This window comes from Rhinopithecus roxellana, chromosome 3 (genome assembly GCF_007565055.1).
Source record: "Rhinopithecus roxellana isolate Shanxi Qingling chromosome 3, ASM756505v1, whole genome shotgun sequence".
In the NCBI taxonomy this organism is placed as follows: Eukaryota; Metazoa; Chordata; class Mammalia; order Primates; family Cercopithecidae; genus Rhinopithecus; species Rhinopithecus roxellana.
In genome coordinates this window covers 68,775,291-68,790,235 of record NC_044551.1, presented here as the reverse complement: position 1 = coordinate 68,790,235, position 14,945 = coordinate 68,775,291, and the positions used below count along the sequence as shown (strand labels likewise).

At 37.4% G+C, this 14,945-nt stretch overlaps 1 protein-coding gene across 2 annotated transcripts in view; it reads left to right on the top strand.

The window, feature by feature from the left end:
* Positions 1-14,945, top strand: part of LMBRD2 (LMBR1 domain containing 2) — a 66,402-nt gene that overhangs the window by 47,576 nt on the left and 3,881 nt on the right. For both annotated transcript variants that reach the window (XM_030926847.1, XM_010362903.2), the window contains exons 14-17: positions 1,434-1,537; positions 2,706-2,752; positions 10,544-10,649; positions 13,929-14,058. In XM_030926847.1, coding sequence (XP_030782707.1) covers positions 1,434-1,537; positions 2,706-2,752; positions 10,544-10,649; positions 13,929-14,058 — 387 coding nt within the window. The remainder of the gene's footprint in view (positions 1-1,433; positions 1,538-2,705; positions 2,753-10,543; positions 10,650-13,928; positions 14,059-14,945) is intronic.

The following is a 14,945-nucleotide window of genomic DNA, read 5'->3' as shown; positions in this document are numbered from 1 at the left end:
CACTATGTCTAGAGAAAGGAAAATTGTTTAATATAATCATTAAAAGTGTCTTTCTAATCAGGATAAACTTTGAGTGCCATTTTATCTTTAAGGGGAAAAAAGTTAATTTTCAGATTAACTCACAGAATAGATGTTCTGTTATAGAACACCTGAAGCAATGCCTTACTAACATTTCAGTGATAGGTTGACTTGATAAGTTCATTTTCATTTGAAATGCTGCCAGAATTAGTCTAATTCCCATGCTATTAGCAACACAGCCACACCCAACACAGCCACACCCAGAGTGAATATTCAGACTTACCTGCCTAGAGAGTGTAATGTTGTTTCCTGACACTTTAGACAAAGATAAAACCTTCCCAGAGACAGTGATCTAATTCTGAGCTTCTCATCCCAGAATATAGTACTCTCACAAGGATATGAACATGGTAAGGAAATGTTTGAAGTCAGAGAGTTAGCATAATCATCTGCAAAACCCCAATTTTACCCAATGGTAATACATAATAAACATTTTTTATATGAATGAAACAAGTAGATATATTATGGATTAGCTAGATATTTACACATTTTTCCTGCAAAATGGAATTTTCCTTCACTTTTTCTAAATTGCTTTCCTGTTTTCCCTTTGTCTGTCTCTCGCTCTCTCCTTCACCACTTTCTCTTCCCTTTTCCTCCCTGTCTGTGTAGAAGTACATCACTGAAAAAGTTTGAGAACTAATATAATAAAAAGAACTGCTTGGTTTTGGTCTGGGATTTAAATTCTAAGTCTGTCATTTATTAAGGGCTCTTTAGCAAAGTATTTAACCCCTTAGGCCTATTTTCTTACCTGTAAAGTGATATTTATCTCTTAGAGTGATAGTAAAAATTAAATAAGAAGGCATCTGTAAATTATCTGATGTATAGTTGGATCTTAAACAAATATTAATCCTGCCTATTCACCTATCGTTTCCTTCCTTGTGTTCCATGTTTTCAGTATTCTCATCTTGTACAACAATCAAATTTAAAGTAAATAGCAAATAAGATATAAGGTAGTAGGCTTCAGATAAGATATAGTAATCAATTTGTAGTTTATAAAAGCTATTTAAATACTTAACTAGATCAGAGGGAAAAAATTGCTCTTACATTATTATAGTTATCATTTTAGCATCTTGGTGTAATTGTTTTCTGAAGGTATGCTGATAACTTGACTTAATTGACACCTATAAGAAACCTGAATATAGTGCATACCCTAATCAGTGAAGTACAGGGCATACACTTCTTAGAAAGGGAGATAAGTGGTACTTCTTGAAGCATGTCAGATGTGACTGTAGATAACTATATGATAACAGGTAATGAAGCATAGTCTTCTTTTGGAGTGACAATGCTAAAGAACAATTCATCTAAATATTTACAATGTGAAATAATGCTTGTCTTTTTTAAAAACCTGCTTTTATTAGTTTGGGAACCCGTTGTTTGAATCTGCTTGGTTTCCAGCAGTTTATGGGAGATGATGATATGACATCAGACTTAGTTAATGAAGGAAAAGAATTAATCAGAAAAGGTAAGATTTGTCTTTTAAAATAAATGAAGGGAAAATACTAAATGCTAAGACTCAAAATACAAAATTAATATTTGTATAGTTTGTGAATAATTTTTAATCTATCCTAAGAAATTATCAATTAATGCAAATTTCTAGCTAAAAATGTACATGTAGCCTTCCTAGCAAAAATAATTTGAAAACATAAATAATTGTTTTATCTGTCTTTAAGAAATTCTGAAGCTTAAATTATTAGTATGTCTGCAGCTAGATAACACCCTTGTTTGGTCTTGGAATCATTTTCATGTTTACCTTGAAACATAATTGCCAAATTCTGTACAGTTATAAAGCTCATTAATTTAAAGAATCATCAGTTTGATACTACATGGGAAATCATTCAAGCAAAGGCTACTTTTTTAGAATGTGATGATCATTAATAGCCTGTTACAATACATGGCACTCTGGTAGAATAAAATCACAAAACTGAGTGTATTAAATTTACTGATGTTCAAAATGATGGTAGCATGGAGGGAAAAAAAGTTGACTTTTGGGACGTTGATTCTTAGACATTCTCCCTACTTGAGTCTGGGGCTTTTGTGTGATTATGGGTTGAATGTAAGCCAAAATGTATTGCAGCTCCAAAATAAGTTAGTGTAGCTTTCACATGCTCTCCTATTAGACCTCATATGGCATAGCACATCCAGTCCTGGGTAAGATTTTTAAGAATAAGACTGATAAATTAAAAGGTATTTAGAGAAGGACAGCTAGAATTATGAGTCTGTAGAGCATATCCTGTGGGAAAAAAGTGAAAACATCATGTCTGTAACCTAAAGAGAGTAACCAAGAAAACCACTCATACAGAAAGAAGAGAAGTATGAACTTAACTTAGAAGACAGGAATAAAAGAGAATAGAATTTACAGAGAAACAAATTTCAGGTCATTGTGAGAAAGAACTCTTTGTTCACTAAAGTTATTTAAACAGAGACTACAGGGCCATCTGCAACAAAAATACGGAAGGCATTCACTATTGAGTGAGGTAACCTCTCAAATTCTTGCCAGCAATAACCTATAACATTTGATTTTGTGATAATTTAAAAGAAATATCAGTCATAGCCCGATATCTTTACTTCAGTTACACTATGTCTGATTAAACCATGTTATGCCATATTTGAGGTCATTTTTCTGTCTTTAGAGAAGAGAAAAAGGCAAAGGCAAGAAGAAGGCGAAAATCGAAGAAGAGTAAGTACAGTATTAACTTCTGTAATCTGAAGATTAATTTGAAATATTTCTTAAGAATCTTACTAATTAGGAATAATTAGCTAAAGACAAAAAAAAAAACAGTGGGAAAATGTTATAAGATATTTTTAAAGAAAGGGAATTTTAATACTTTCAGGTACGTACACTAAGTATCCTGACAGACCTGTTCTAAAAGTCATTAGTAATAAATTACTTCATGTTTGGCTCCGAGCAGCTTCTTGCCTAAAGTAGGTGCTCCGTGAATATTTGTTGAATGAATAAATAAATAAAATTGTGTATTCTTGCTATTAAAGTGGTTTTGGGGGGCGGAGCAAGATGGCCGAATAGGAACAGCTCCAGTCTCCAACTCCCAGCGCGAGCGACACAGAAGACCGGTGATTTCCGCATTTTCAACTGAGGTACTGGGGTCATCTCACTAGGGAGTGCCGGACAATCAGTGCTGGTCAGCTGCTGCAGCCTGACCAGCGAGAGTTGAAGCAGGGCGAGGCATCGCCTCACCTGGGAAGCGCAAGGGGGAAGGGAATCCCTTTTCCTAGCCAGAGGAACTGAAACACACAACACCTGAAAAATCGGGTAACTCCCACCCCAATACTGCGCTTTAAGCAAACGGGCACACCAGGAGAATATATCCCACACATGGCCGGGAGGGTCCCACGCCCATGGAGCCTCCCTCATTGCTAACACAGCAGTCTGCGGCGATCTAACCGCAAGGCAGAAGCGAGGCTGGGGGAGGGGCGCCCGCCATTGCTGAGGCATAAGTAGGTAAACAAAGCCGCTGGGAAGCTCGAACTGGGTGGAGCTCACAGCAGCTCAAGGAAACCTGCCTGTCTCTGTAGAATCCACCTCTGGGGACAGGGCACAGCTAAAAAAAAACAACAGCAAAAAGGCAGCAGAACCTCTGGAGACGCAAACATCTCTGTCTGACAGCTTTGAAGAGAGCAGTGGATCTCCCAACATGGAGGTTGAGATCTGAGAACAGACAGACTGCCTGCTCAAGTGGGTCCCTGACCCCTGAGTAGCCTAACTGGGAGACATCCCCCTCTAGGGGCAGTCTGACACCCCACACCTCACAGGGTGGAGTACACCCCTGAGAGGAAGCTTCCAAAGTAAGAATCAGACAGGTACACTCGCTGTTCAGCAATATTCTATCTTCTGCAACCTCTGCTGCTGATACCCAGGCAAACAGGGTCTGGAGTGGACCTCAAGCAATCTCCAACAGACCTATAGCTGAGGGTCCTGACTGTCAGAAGGAAAACTATCAAACAGGAAGGACACCTATACCAAAACCCCATCGGTACGTCACCATCATCAAAGACCAGAGACAGATAAAACCACAAAGATGGGGAAAAAGCAGAGCAGAAAAGCTGGAAATTCAAAAAATAAGAGCGCATCTCCCCCTGCAAAGGAGCGCAGCCCATCGCCAGCAACGGATCGAAGCTGGTCAGAGAATGACTTTGACGAGATGAGAGAAGAAGGCTTCAGTCCATCAAACTTCTCAGAGCTAAAGGAGGAATTACGTACCCAGCGCAAAGAAACTAAAAATCTTGAAAAAAGAGTGGAAGAATTGACAGCTAGACTAATTAATGCAGAGAAGGTCATCAACGAAATGACAGAGATGAAAACCATGACACGAGAAATACGTGACAAATGCATAAGCTTCAGTAACCAACTCGATCAACTGGAAGAAAGAGTATCAGCGATTGAGGATCAAATGAATGAAATGAAGCGAGAAGAGAAACCAAAAGAAAAAAGAAGAAAAAGAAATGAACAAAGCCTGCAAGAAGTATGGGATTATGTAAAAAGACCAAATCTACGTCTGATTGGGGTGCCTGAAAGTGAGGGGGAAAATGGATCCAAGTTGGAAAATACTCTTCAGGATATCATCCAGGAGAACTTCCCCAACCTAGTAGGGCAGGCCAACATTCAAATTCAGGAAATACAGAGAACGCCACAAAGATACTCCTCCAGAAGAGCAACTCCAAGACACATAATTGCCAGATTCACCAAAGTTGAAATGAAGGAAAAAATCTTAAGGGCAGCCAGAGAGAAAGGTCGGGTTACCCACAAAGGGAAGCCCATCAGACTAACAGCAGATCTCTTGGCAGAAACTCTACAAGCCAGAAGAGAGTGGGGGCCAATATTCAACGTTCTTAAAGAAAAGAATTTTCAACCCAGAGTTTCATATCCAGCCAAACTAAGTTTCATCAGTGAAGGAGAAATAAAATCCTTTACAGATAAGCAAATGCTTAGAGATCTTGTCACCACCAGGCCTGCCTTACAAGAGACCCTGAAGGAAGCCCTAAACATGGAAAGGAACAACTGATACCAGCCATTGCAAAAACATGCCAAAATGTAAAGACCATCGAGGTTAGGAAGAAACTGCATCAACTAACGAGCAAAATAACCAGTTAATATCATAATGGCAGGATCAAGTTCACACATAACAATATTAACCTTAAATGTAAATGGACTAAATGCTCCAATTAAAAGACACAGACTGGCAAACTGGATAAAGAGTCAAGACCCATCAGTCTGCTGTATTCAGGAGACCCATCTCACATGCAGAGACATACATAGGCTCAAAATAAAGGGATGGAGGAAAATCTACCAAGCAAATGGAGAACAAAAAAAAGCAGGGGTTGCAATCCTAGTCTCTGATAAAACAGACTTTAAACCATCAAAGATGAAAAGAGACAAAGAAGGCCATCACATAATGGTAAAGGGATCAATTCAACAGGAAGAGCTAACTATCCTAAATATATATGCACCCAATACAGGAGCACCCAGATTCATAAAGCAAGTCCTTAGAGACTTACAAAGAGACTTAGACTCCCATACAATAATAATGGGAGACTTCAACACTCCACTGTCAACATTAGACAGATCAACGAGACAGAAAGTTAACAAGGATATCCAGGAATTGAACTCATCTCTGCACCAAGTGGACCTAATAGACATCTATAGAACTCTGCACCCCAAATCAACAGAATATACATTCTTCTCAGCACCACATTGCACGTATTCCAAAATTGACCACATAATTGGAAGTAAAGCACTCCTCAGCAAATGTAAAAGAACAGAAATTATAACACTGTCTCTCAGACCACAGTGCAATCAAACTAGAACTCAGGATTAAGAAACTCAATCAAAACCACTCAACTACATGGAAACTGAATAACTTGCTCCTGAATGACTATTGGGTACATAACGAAATAAAGGCAGAAATAAAGATGTTCTTTGAAACCAATGAGAACAAAGATACCACATACCAGAATCTCTGGGACACATTTAAAGCAGTGTGTAGAGGGAAATTTATAGCACTAAATGCCCACAAGAGAAAGCTGGAAAGATCTAAAATTGACACTCTAACATCACAATGAAAAGAACTAGAGAGGCAAGAGCAAACACATTCAAAAGCTAGCAGAAGGCAAGAAATAACTAAGATCAGAGCAGAACTGAAGGAGATTGAGACACAAAAAACCCTCCAAAAAATCAATGAATCCAGGAGTTGGTTTTTTGAAAAGATCAACAAAATTGACAGACCGCTAGCAAGACTAATAAAGAAGAAAAGAGAGAGGAATCGAATATACGCAATAAAAAATGATAAAGGGGATATCACCACCGACCCCACAGAAATACAAACAACCATCAGAGAATACTATAAACGCCTCTACGCAAATCAACTAGAAAATCTAGAAGAAATGGATAATTTCCTGGACACTTACACTCTCCCAAGACTAAACCAGGAAGAAGTTGAATCCCTGAATACACCAATAGCAGGCTCTGAAATTGAGGCAACAATTAATAGCCTACCCACCAAAAAAAGTCAAGGACCAGATGGATTCACAGCTGAATTCTACCAGAGGTACAAGGAGGAGCTGGTACCATTCCTTCTGAAACTATTCCAATCAATAGAAAAAGAGGGAATCCTCCCTAACTCATTGTATGAGGCCAACATCATCCTGATACCAAAGCCTGGCAGAGACACAACAAAAAAAGAGAATTTTAGACAAATATCCCTGATGAACATCGATGCAAAAATCCTCAATAAAATACTGGCAAACCGGATTCAGCAGCACATCAAAAAGCTTATCCACCATGATCAAGTGGGCTTCCTCCCTGGGATGCAAGGCTGGTTCAACATTCGCAAATCAATAAACGTAATCCAGCATATAAACAGAACCAAAGACAAGAACCACATGATTATCTCAATAGATGCAGAAAAGGCTTTTGACAAAATTCAACAGCCCTTCATGCTAAAAATGCTCAATAAATTCGGTATTGATGGAACGTACCTCAGAATAATAAGAGCTATTTATGACAAACCCACAGCTAATATCATACTAAATGGGCAAAAACTGGAAAAATTCCCTTTGAAAACTGGCACAAGACAGGGATGCCCTCTCTCACCACTCCTGTTCAACATAGTCTTGGAAGTTCTGGCTAGGGCAATCAGGCAAGAGAAAGAAATCAAGGGTATTCAGTTAGGAAAAGAAGAAGTTAAATTGTCCCTGTTTGCAGATGACATGATTGTATATTTAGAACACCCCATCGTCTCAGCCCAAAATCTCCTTAAGCTGATAAGCAACTTCAGCAAAGTCTCAGGATACAAAATTAATGTGCAAAAATCACAAGCATTCTTATACACCAGTAACAGACAAGCAGAGAGCCAAATCAGGAATGAACTTCCATTCACAATTGCTTCAAAGAGAATAAAATACCTAGGAATCCAACTTAGAAGGGATGTAAAGGTCCTCTTCAAGGAGAACTACAAACCACTGCTCAGTGAAATAAAAGAGGACACAAACAAATGGAAGAACATACCATGCTCATGGATAGGAAGAATCAATATCGTGAAATTTATAGATTATTTATAAATAATCTATAAATTTATTGAGCGTTTTTAGCATGAAGGGCTGTTGAATTTTGTCAAAAGCCTTTTCTGCATCTATTGAGATAATCATGTGGTTCTTGTCTTTGGTTCTGTTTATATGCTGGATTACGTTTATTGATTTGCGAATGTTGAACCAGCCTTGCATCCCAGGGATGAAGCCCACTTGATCATGGTGCATAAGCTTTTTGATGTGCCCAAGGTTATTTATAGATTCAATGCCATCCGCATCAAGCTACCAATGAGTTTCTTCACAGAATTGGAAAAAACTGCTTTAAAGTTCATATGGAACCAAAAAGGAGCCCGCATTGCCAAGACAATCCTAAGTCAAAAGGACAAAGCTGGAGGCATCACGCTACCTGACTTCAAACTATACTACAAGGCTACAGTAACCAACACAGCATGGTACGGGTACCAAAACAGAGCTATAGACCAATGGAACAGAACAGAGTCCTCAGAAATAATACCACACATCTACAGCCATCTGATCTTTGACAAACCTGAGAGAAACAAGAAATGGGGAAAGGATTCCCTATTTAATAAATGGTGCTGGGAAAATTGGCTAGCCATAAGTAGAAAGCTGAAACTGGATCCTTTCCTTACTCCTTATATGAAGATTAATTCAAGATGAATTAGAGACTTAAACGTTAGGCCTAATACCATAAAAAGCCTAGAAGAAAATCTAGGTAGTACCATTCAGGACATAGGCATGGGCAAGGACTTCATGTCTAAAACACCAAAAGCAACGGCAGCAAAAGCCAAAGTTGACAAATGGGATCTAATTAAACTGAAGAGCCTCTGCACAGCAAAAGAAACTACCATCAGAGTGAACAGGCAACCTACAGAATGGGAGAACATTTTTGCAATCTACTCTTCTGACAAAGGGCTAATATCCAGAATCTACAAAGAACTCAAACAAATATACAAGAAAAAAACAAACAACCCCATCAAAAAGTGGGCAAAGGATATGAACAGACATTTCTCAAAAGAAGACATTCATACAGCCAACAGACACATGAAGAAATGCTCATCATCACTCGCCATCAGAGAAATGCAAATCAAAACCACAATGAGATACCATCTCACACCAGTTAGAATGGCAATCATTAAAAAGTCAGGAAACAACAGGTGCTGGAGAGGATGTGGAGAAATAGGAACACTTTTACACTGTTGGTGGGATTGTAAACTAGTTCAACCATTATGGAAAACAGTATGGCGATTCCTCAAGGATCTAGAACTAGATGTACCATATGACCCAGCCATCCCACTACTGGGTATATACCCAAAGGATTATAAATCATGCTGCTATAAAGACACATGCACACGTACGTTTATTGCGGCACTATTCACAATAGCAAAGATTTGGAATCAACCCAAATGTCCATCTGTGACAGACTGGATTAAGAAAATGTGGCACATATACACCATGGAATACTATGCAGCCATAAAAAAGGATGAGTTCGCATCCTTTGTAGGGACATGGATGCAGCTGGAAACCATCATTCTTAGCAAACTATCACAAGAAGAGAAAACCAAACACCGCATGTTCTCACTCATAGGTGGGAACTGAACAATGAGATCACTTGGACTCGGGAAGGGGAACATCACACACTGGGGCCTATCATGGGGAGGGGGGAGGGGGGAGGGATTGCATTGGGAGTTATACCTGATATAAATGACGAATTGATGGGTGCTGACGAGTTGATGGGTGCAGCACACCAACATGGCACAAGTATACATATATAACAAACCTGCACGTTATGCACATGTACCCTAGAACTTAAAGTATAATAAAAATAAATAAATAAATAAATAAATAAATAAATAAATAAATAAAAGGAAGCTGCAGGAAAATTGATAACTCTGTATTCAAAAAACATGTAAAATAAATAAATAAAGTGGTTTGGATTGCTTTAAAATTTTTTCTCTTTTTTTGGTGCTGTTATATTAATTTTATTCTTTCTTAATTTTTCTTTAAGCCTCCATTTTCTGAGGCAAACTAACCTCCTAGAAAGTGAAAAGGCAAAAATTGAGTAAAATCTAATTATAATTACCACATATTTTTAACAAATAGGTGTATATACTGGCAAAGTAAAGACTAATAGTTGTCTTTGTGCATCTTCATATATGTGTATCTTCTTTATTTTAGAAGGCAGAACTAGAACCAAAGAGTAGAAGTTACTAGAGATAGATTTTTCTTCTCTATGAGAATTTCTAAATTACACTATTTACCAGAATTGCAATAGGCTTCTCAGACATAGAAAATTACATGCTATCTAGTCAGAGAGCCAAGAAGCATCTGGCAAGGATGTTTTAGAATGAGACCCTGCACTGCATGGATAGTTGCATTAGGTGATTTCTAATGTCCCTTTCAATTCAATAATTTAATGAGTAGAATCCAGTTAATATGGTTTTACTACATTTAAGATGACTCACAATGCCACGTGAGTCATAGACTAATTATGTTTGTATACAGCTTTAGCTGTTGACTTTTTAGCTCTCTAATATTTGTAGTTTATTTGAGTGAAAGAAAATTTTGTTAACATCTATTAGTCATTATGGATTCTTATAACTTTTGCATGGTCTAAGTAAGCTTGTAGTAATATTGTTTTACATTTTAGATAGATGAATAACAATCAAAGTTAGCAAAAATGTCTCTGTCATTTGTAGAAGTTAAAGTTTGTAGAGACTGTGACTTCAATAAATCATAAAAATAAAAACATTGACCTATGATTTTTAGAGATTACTAGGATAATTATATTGATTACCAATGAATTTATGATGAAAATATATTACATTGCATATGTAATCTCTTGATATTAATGGATTATTTTCTCTTATTATGTTCTCTTGTTATATATTTATTTGTGCTTCTTTTCTAGGAATGGAAAGAACGTTATGGACACAATAGAGAAGATTCCACTAGGAACAGAAATATCCATACTGACCCCAAAGAGTCAAACTTCTCAGATGTTAATACCAACCGTTGTAAGTAGTTTATCTTCTAGTTGACTTGGAAATCGTTTTCTTGTGCTTGCTTGCATAGAGATTGAGTGTTAGAATACTCATCCAGAAATGCCTTTGTAGAATTATGAATGTGTATTTGCAGTGACTTTTTTTTTTTTCTCCCACATTCCTCAGTATATAGAAGGAAGGGGAAGCTCAAATATGTACTCTGGTCGGGAAACGAGAAACTGGGGCATCAAATAAATAGTTTTAAGTATACTAACCCTAAATAATGTAAGCACTTATCCCAGGTGTGTTCTAGGCAGGTATTTATTTCTACTATTTACCTTGATGTTTTTCTTTCCTATTAATTGGTGTAGGTTATTTGATCATTTTTATAATAATTTATTGACCGACCTGTAAAAGTTAGGCATATTCCCAGGTATACAGCAATACAAAGAAGGTATGCTTCTTGTCCTCAGGATGCTCATAATTGAGTGAGGGACTGATACCAGACAGAAGCCATCTGCCACCAGGGTGGGTTTGGAAACCTTCCTGTGTCACTGACCCACACCGACATGAGGCAGAAGCTATTTAGGAGGTGCTAGGAAACCAGTTTTTCCTAGAACCTTGAGCTGAATAGAAGAAAGAGGTTGTTTCTGGGAGAGATGTAAGATTGCTGAGGCTTCAGTACACAGAGGATGGAGGAGAAAAACAGCACTCTCACCCACTCAGCTACAAGTTTCGCACTGAGTGAGGAATAGAAACATGGAGAAGACGCCCTCTGTTTCATATCCATATCAGGGACTACTGAAATCTGAGAGTAGAAAAAGAATACTGAGAGAAACCGTCTGACATTTGAGGCCCTACTAAGTACAAAGTCATAGGATTTCATTACTAGAGAAATGGGAAGTCTGTGGGGACTTAAGGAAACTAAAGCAACAACCAAATCCAAACTCAGATCAACTATAGGTTGAGTGCAGACCTCAACAGTGATGATCTAATAGAAGAGGTGTGCCCGTTCTGGGCATAAAACTATGATTTCTTTCCATCTTTTCCTTCTTTTACACATAATGTCTGGCTTTTAACCCAAAATTATGAGATATACAAGAAAGTAAGATAATATGAGCCATTTTCAAAACATAAAATAGTGAATATACCAGACCCAGAGGTGGCTCAAATATTGAAATTATCAGATACTGCAGTGATTTTAAAATAACCAATTGGTATGTTAAATGATCTGATGGAAAGCTTGGACAATGTGCATGAACAGATAGGAGAGAATTTCACCGGAGAGATGGAAACTATACAAAAGAGCTAAATAGAAATGTTAAAAATATTTTAATTAGGCTGTATATGATATTGTAGATTTCTCATGACAGCTCTGATGGAAGGATGCACGCCTGATGCAGAAGGAATTCAGCTTGGGGAATGGAAAAAGAGGGCTTATCTTAGGAAAGAGTTTTTATAATGAAGAAATATTTCTGTAATAAGGACATGTTTAGCTGAGTATTTAAGAATGAATAGTACTTAGCCAGGTGAAAGGTATTTTAATTAGAAGGGAGACTAAGTGCAGGACATTGTGGGATGAGAGAACCTTTGGGAAAATGTATGTTTTTCTCTGTAACTGAAGCCTAAGCATGGTGAGGCTAATAAGAGAGGGGGCCACAGAGGTAGTTGAGGAACAGATATTGTCATTCTCCAGTGTTTGGATTTGGGGCCGGGCACTGTGGCTCATGCCTGTGAGGCCGAGGTGGGTGGATCACCTGAGGTTAGGAGTTCGAGACCAACATGGCTAACATGGTGAAACGCCATCTCTACTAAAAATACAAAAAGTAGCTGGGCATGGTGGTACGCACCTGTAATCCCAGCTACTCAGGAGGCTGAAACGGGAGAATTGCTTGAACCCAGGAGGCGGAAGTTGTAGTGAGCCAAGATCATGTCACTGAACTCCAACCTGGGCAACAGAGCAAGACTCCATCTCAAAAACAAAAGAAAAAAAAGTTTGGATTTTGACCTAAAGGTAAGGTTTCAATCTGGGAAGAAGTGTGATAAGATTTTTGATTTAGAAAGATGAATTTAATGGCAGTATAAAGCATAATTCTTAGGGAAGTGAGATATAGAAACCATTTCAGAGACTGTTTGGTAATGCAGTCAAGAAATAATTAGGGCCTAAAATAAGGCAGTTGTCCTGGAGATGAAAAGAAAAGGATTTATTTGAAGGACTTTAGGGTAGAATAAATAGGAAAGGGCTGAAGCTTTAGTTAAAACTGGGAAATAGGATTCTGTAAAGGAATTTGGATGCTTGCTTACCATAGAGTGGAAGGAAGTTTACAGAAGGGAAAAATCTGGCAAGACGGGAGAATGCTTGAGAGGAGGAATCACAAAGCCATAGGATGATGAATTAGAGAGAATCTAGCATGTATTGGGCAATTGCAATTTGCTGAATGAGTGACAGAAAAGATGAAGAGACTTGCATTTAGGACAAAGTCCAAGCTTACAAAAATGTAAATATGATATAATTGGCTTGCATTAAGCTCTCAGAAAGAACTATATCCTAAAGCTGTTGTAAATTTACTTGGACTCCTCTGAACAACATTGTGAAAATTTGGTTTGTTTGTAAAGAAATCCCTATCCACATAGAGAAGGGAAAGTTAGTTTTCTTTATCTACTGTCTGGTATGATAATCATTAGCCACATGCGGCTATTGAGCACTTGGAACATGTTGAAATGATAGTATTTTGGATATATTGTGTTTAAATATATTAAAATTAATTTCACTTGTTTCTTTTTACTTTTTAATATAGCTACTAGAAAATTTCTAATTAAAGATCGGCTTGCATTCTCTTTCTATTGGCTAGTGCTACCCATACTCTTGCCTTATGGTAAAAAGACTCACACCTTTTTTTCAGAGTTTGAGCTGATTACACCTTAAAGTCCTAGCCAAGAAATGAAGTTTACTGTAAAACCAACTCAAACTACTTTTGTTAATGAACAGTTTCACCATTGTGATACCGTAGTTAAATGTTAATTCTGAGTTACACTAATGAAATGTTTGCACTGTATCTGCTTCTGAGCTTAGAGAGCTTCTTAGCTAACTACAAGGCTAGAGAACTTTTCCTTGCTGTATTCTATTATACTGCTTATAATTTTAATCTGATTTTAAGGAACCATGTAGTTATCTTTTCTTATGTTCTTTATCTTCACAATGAAAATTCAGATTCCTTGGAATTTTGATTTTTCTTTCTGTACCTCCATAGACTGTGACCCATAAATTAATAGACAGTAGGGAAGTAGACGTTTTTCCCCCTTCCTTTGCAGCTGCATTCAGATATACCAGGGCTACTAACAGGACTGAAAGGGACCGGATAGAACTTCTCCAAGATGCAGAACCTTTGGATTTTAATGCAGAAACATTCACTGATGATCCTCTTGAATCTGAATCAGGAAGGTAAGTTCTGGTTGTGACATTTTAGCTCTAGCATTCCTCTACAATTTTAATAATACATTGACTTGACAAGGTTGAAAATAAGTAAGTAAAGGTAAAAGTAAACAAGTGATAAGTAAAGGAAAATGTTCATTTTTACTACTAATAAAAAATGTATTAAGTAACTTTTGATACCTTTTTAGACTTTCTAATGCTTTTATATTTTAAAAAGTATATCATCCAGTAATGATAACTAAAATTGTTATCTTCATACAATACTAGTGGAATTATAAATAAGAAAGAATAATTGAAATATATAGCAAAGGATCACAACAATATTTATATGCCTGTTTCTGATTGTCCCATTTGTGAAGTTTATCTGCTGCATAGGAGTGTCTAGATGCCAGACACTATTCTAAGCCCTTTAACAAAAATACTGTAATTGTATGGTTGCAAATTCAGTTGGATTTAAATCCAGAGAGGCTCAGTAAGCTGCCTAGAGTCACACAACTTGTAAATGGCAAGTCAGGCATCCAAATTCCAGTATTCTGGCTAGAGTCTGTACTTTTAGCCATTATCCTATGAGGACATAATTAAATAAAAGCAAAATATCATGTGCACAAAAATGTTTACTACATTATTGCCTCTATGCAGTGAAAACCTAGGTTATATTTATATGCAACAATTGAGAGTGGTTATTGAATTGATTAATCTCCTAGATGTGTCTTACATCCCCCGCCCCTTCTTTTTACATCTCTCACTCTGTCGTGCATATATACTAGGGTCTAAAGCAGTTGCTGGTTGATTTATAATTAAGTCCTTTTGGATAATGTACTTGGAGGGTAAGTTTCTGCTTTCAGCTACTGACTAGATTTTACAGTACTTACAAATTATGTGGCCACCCCCTTTTA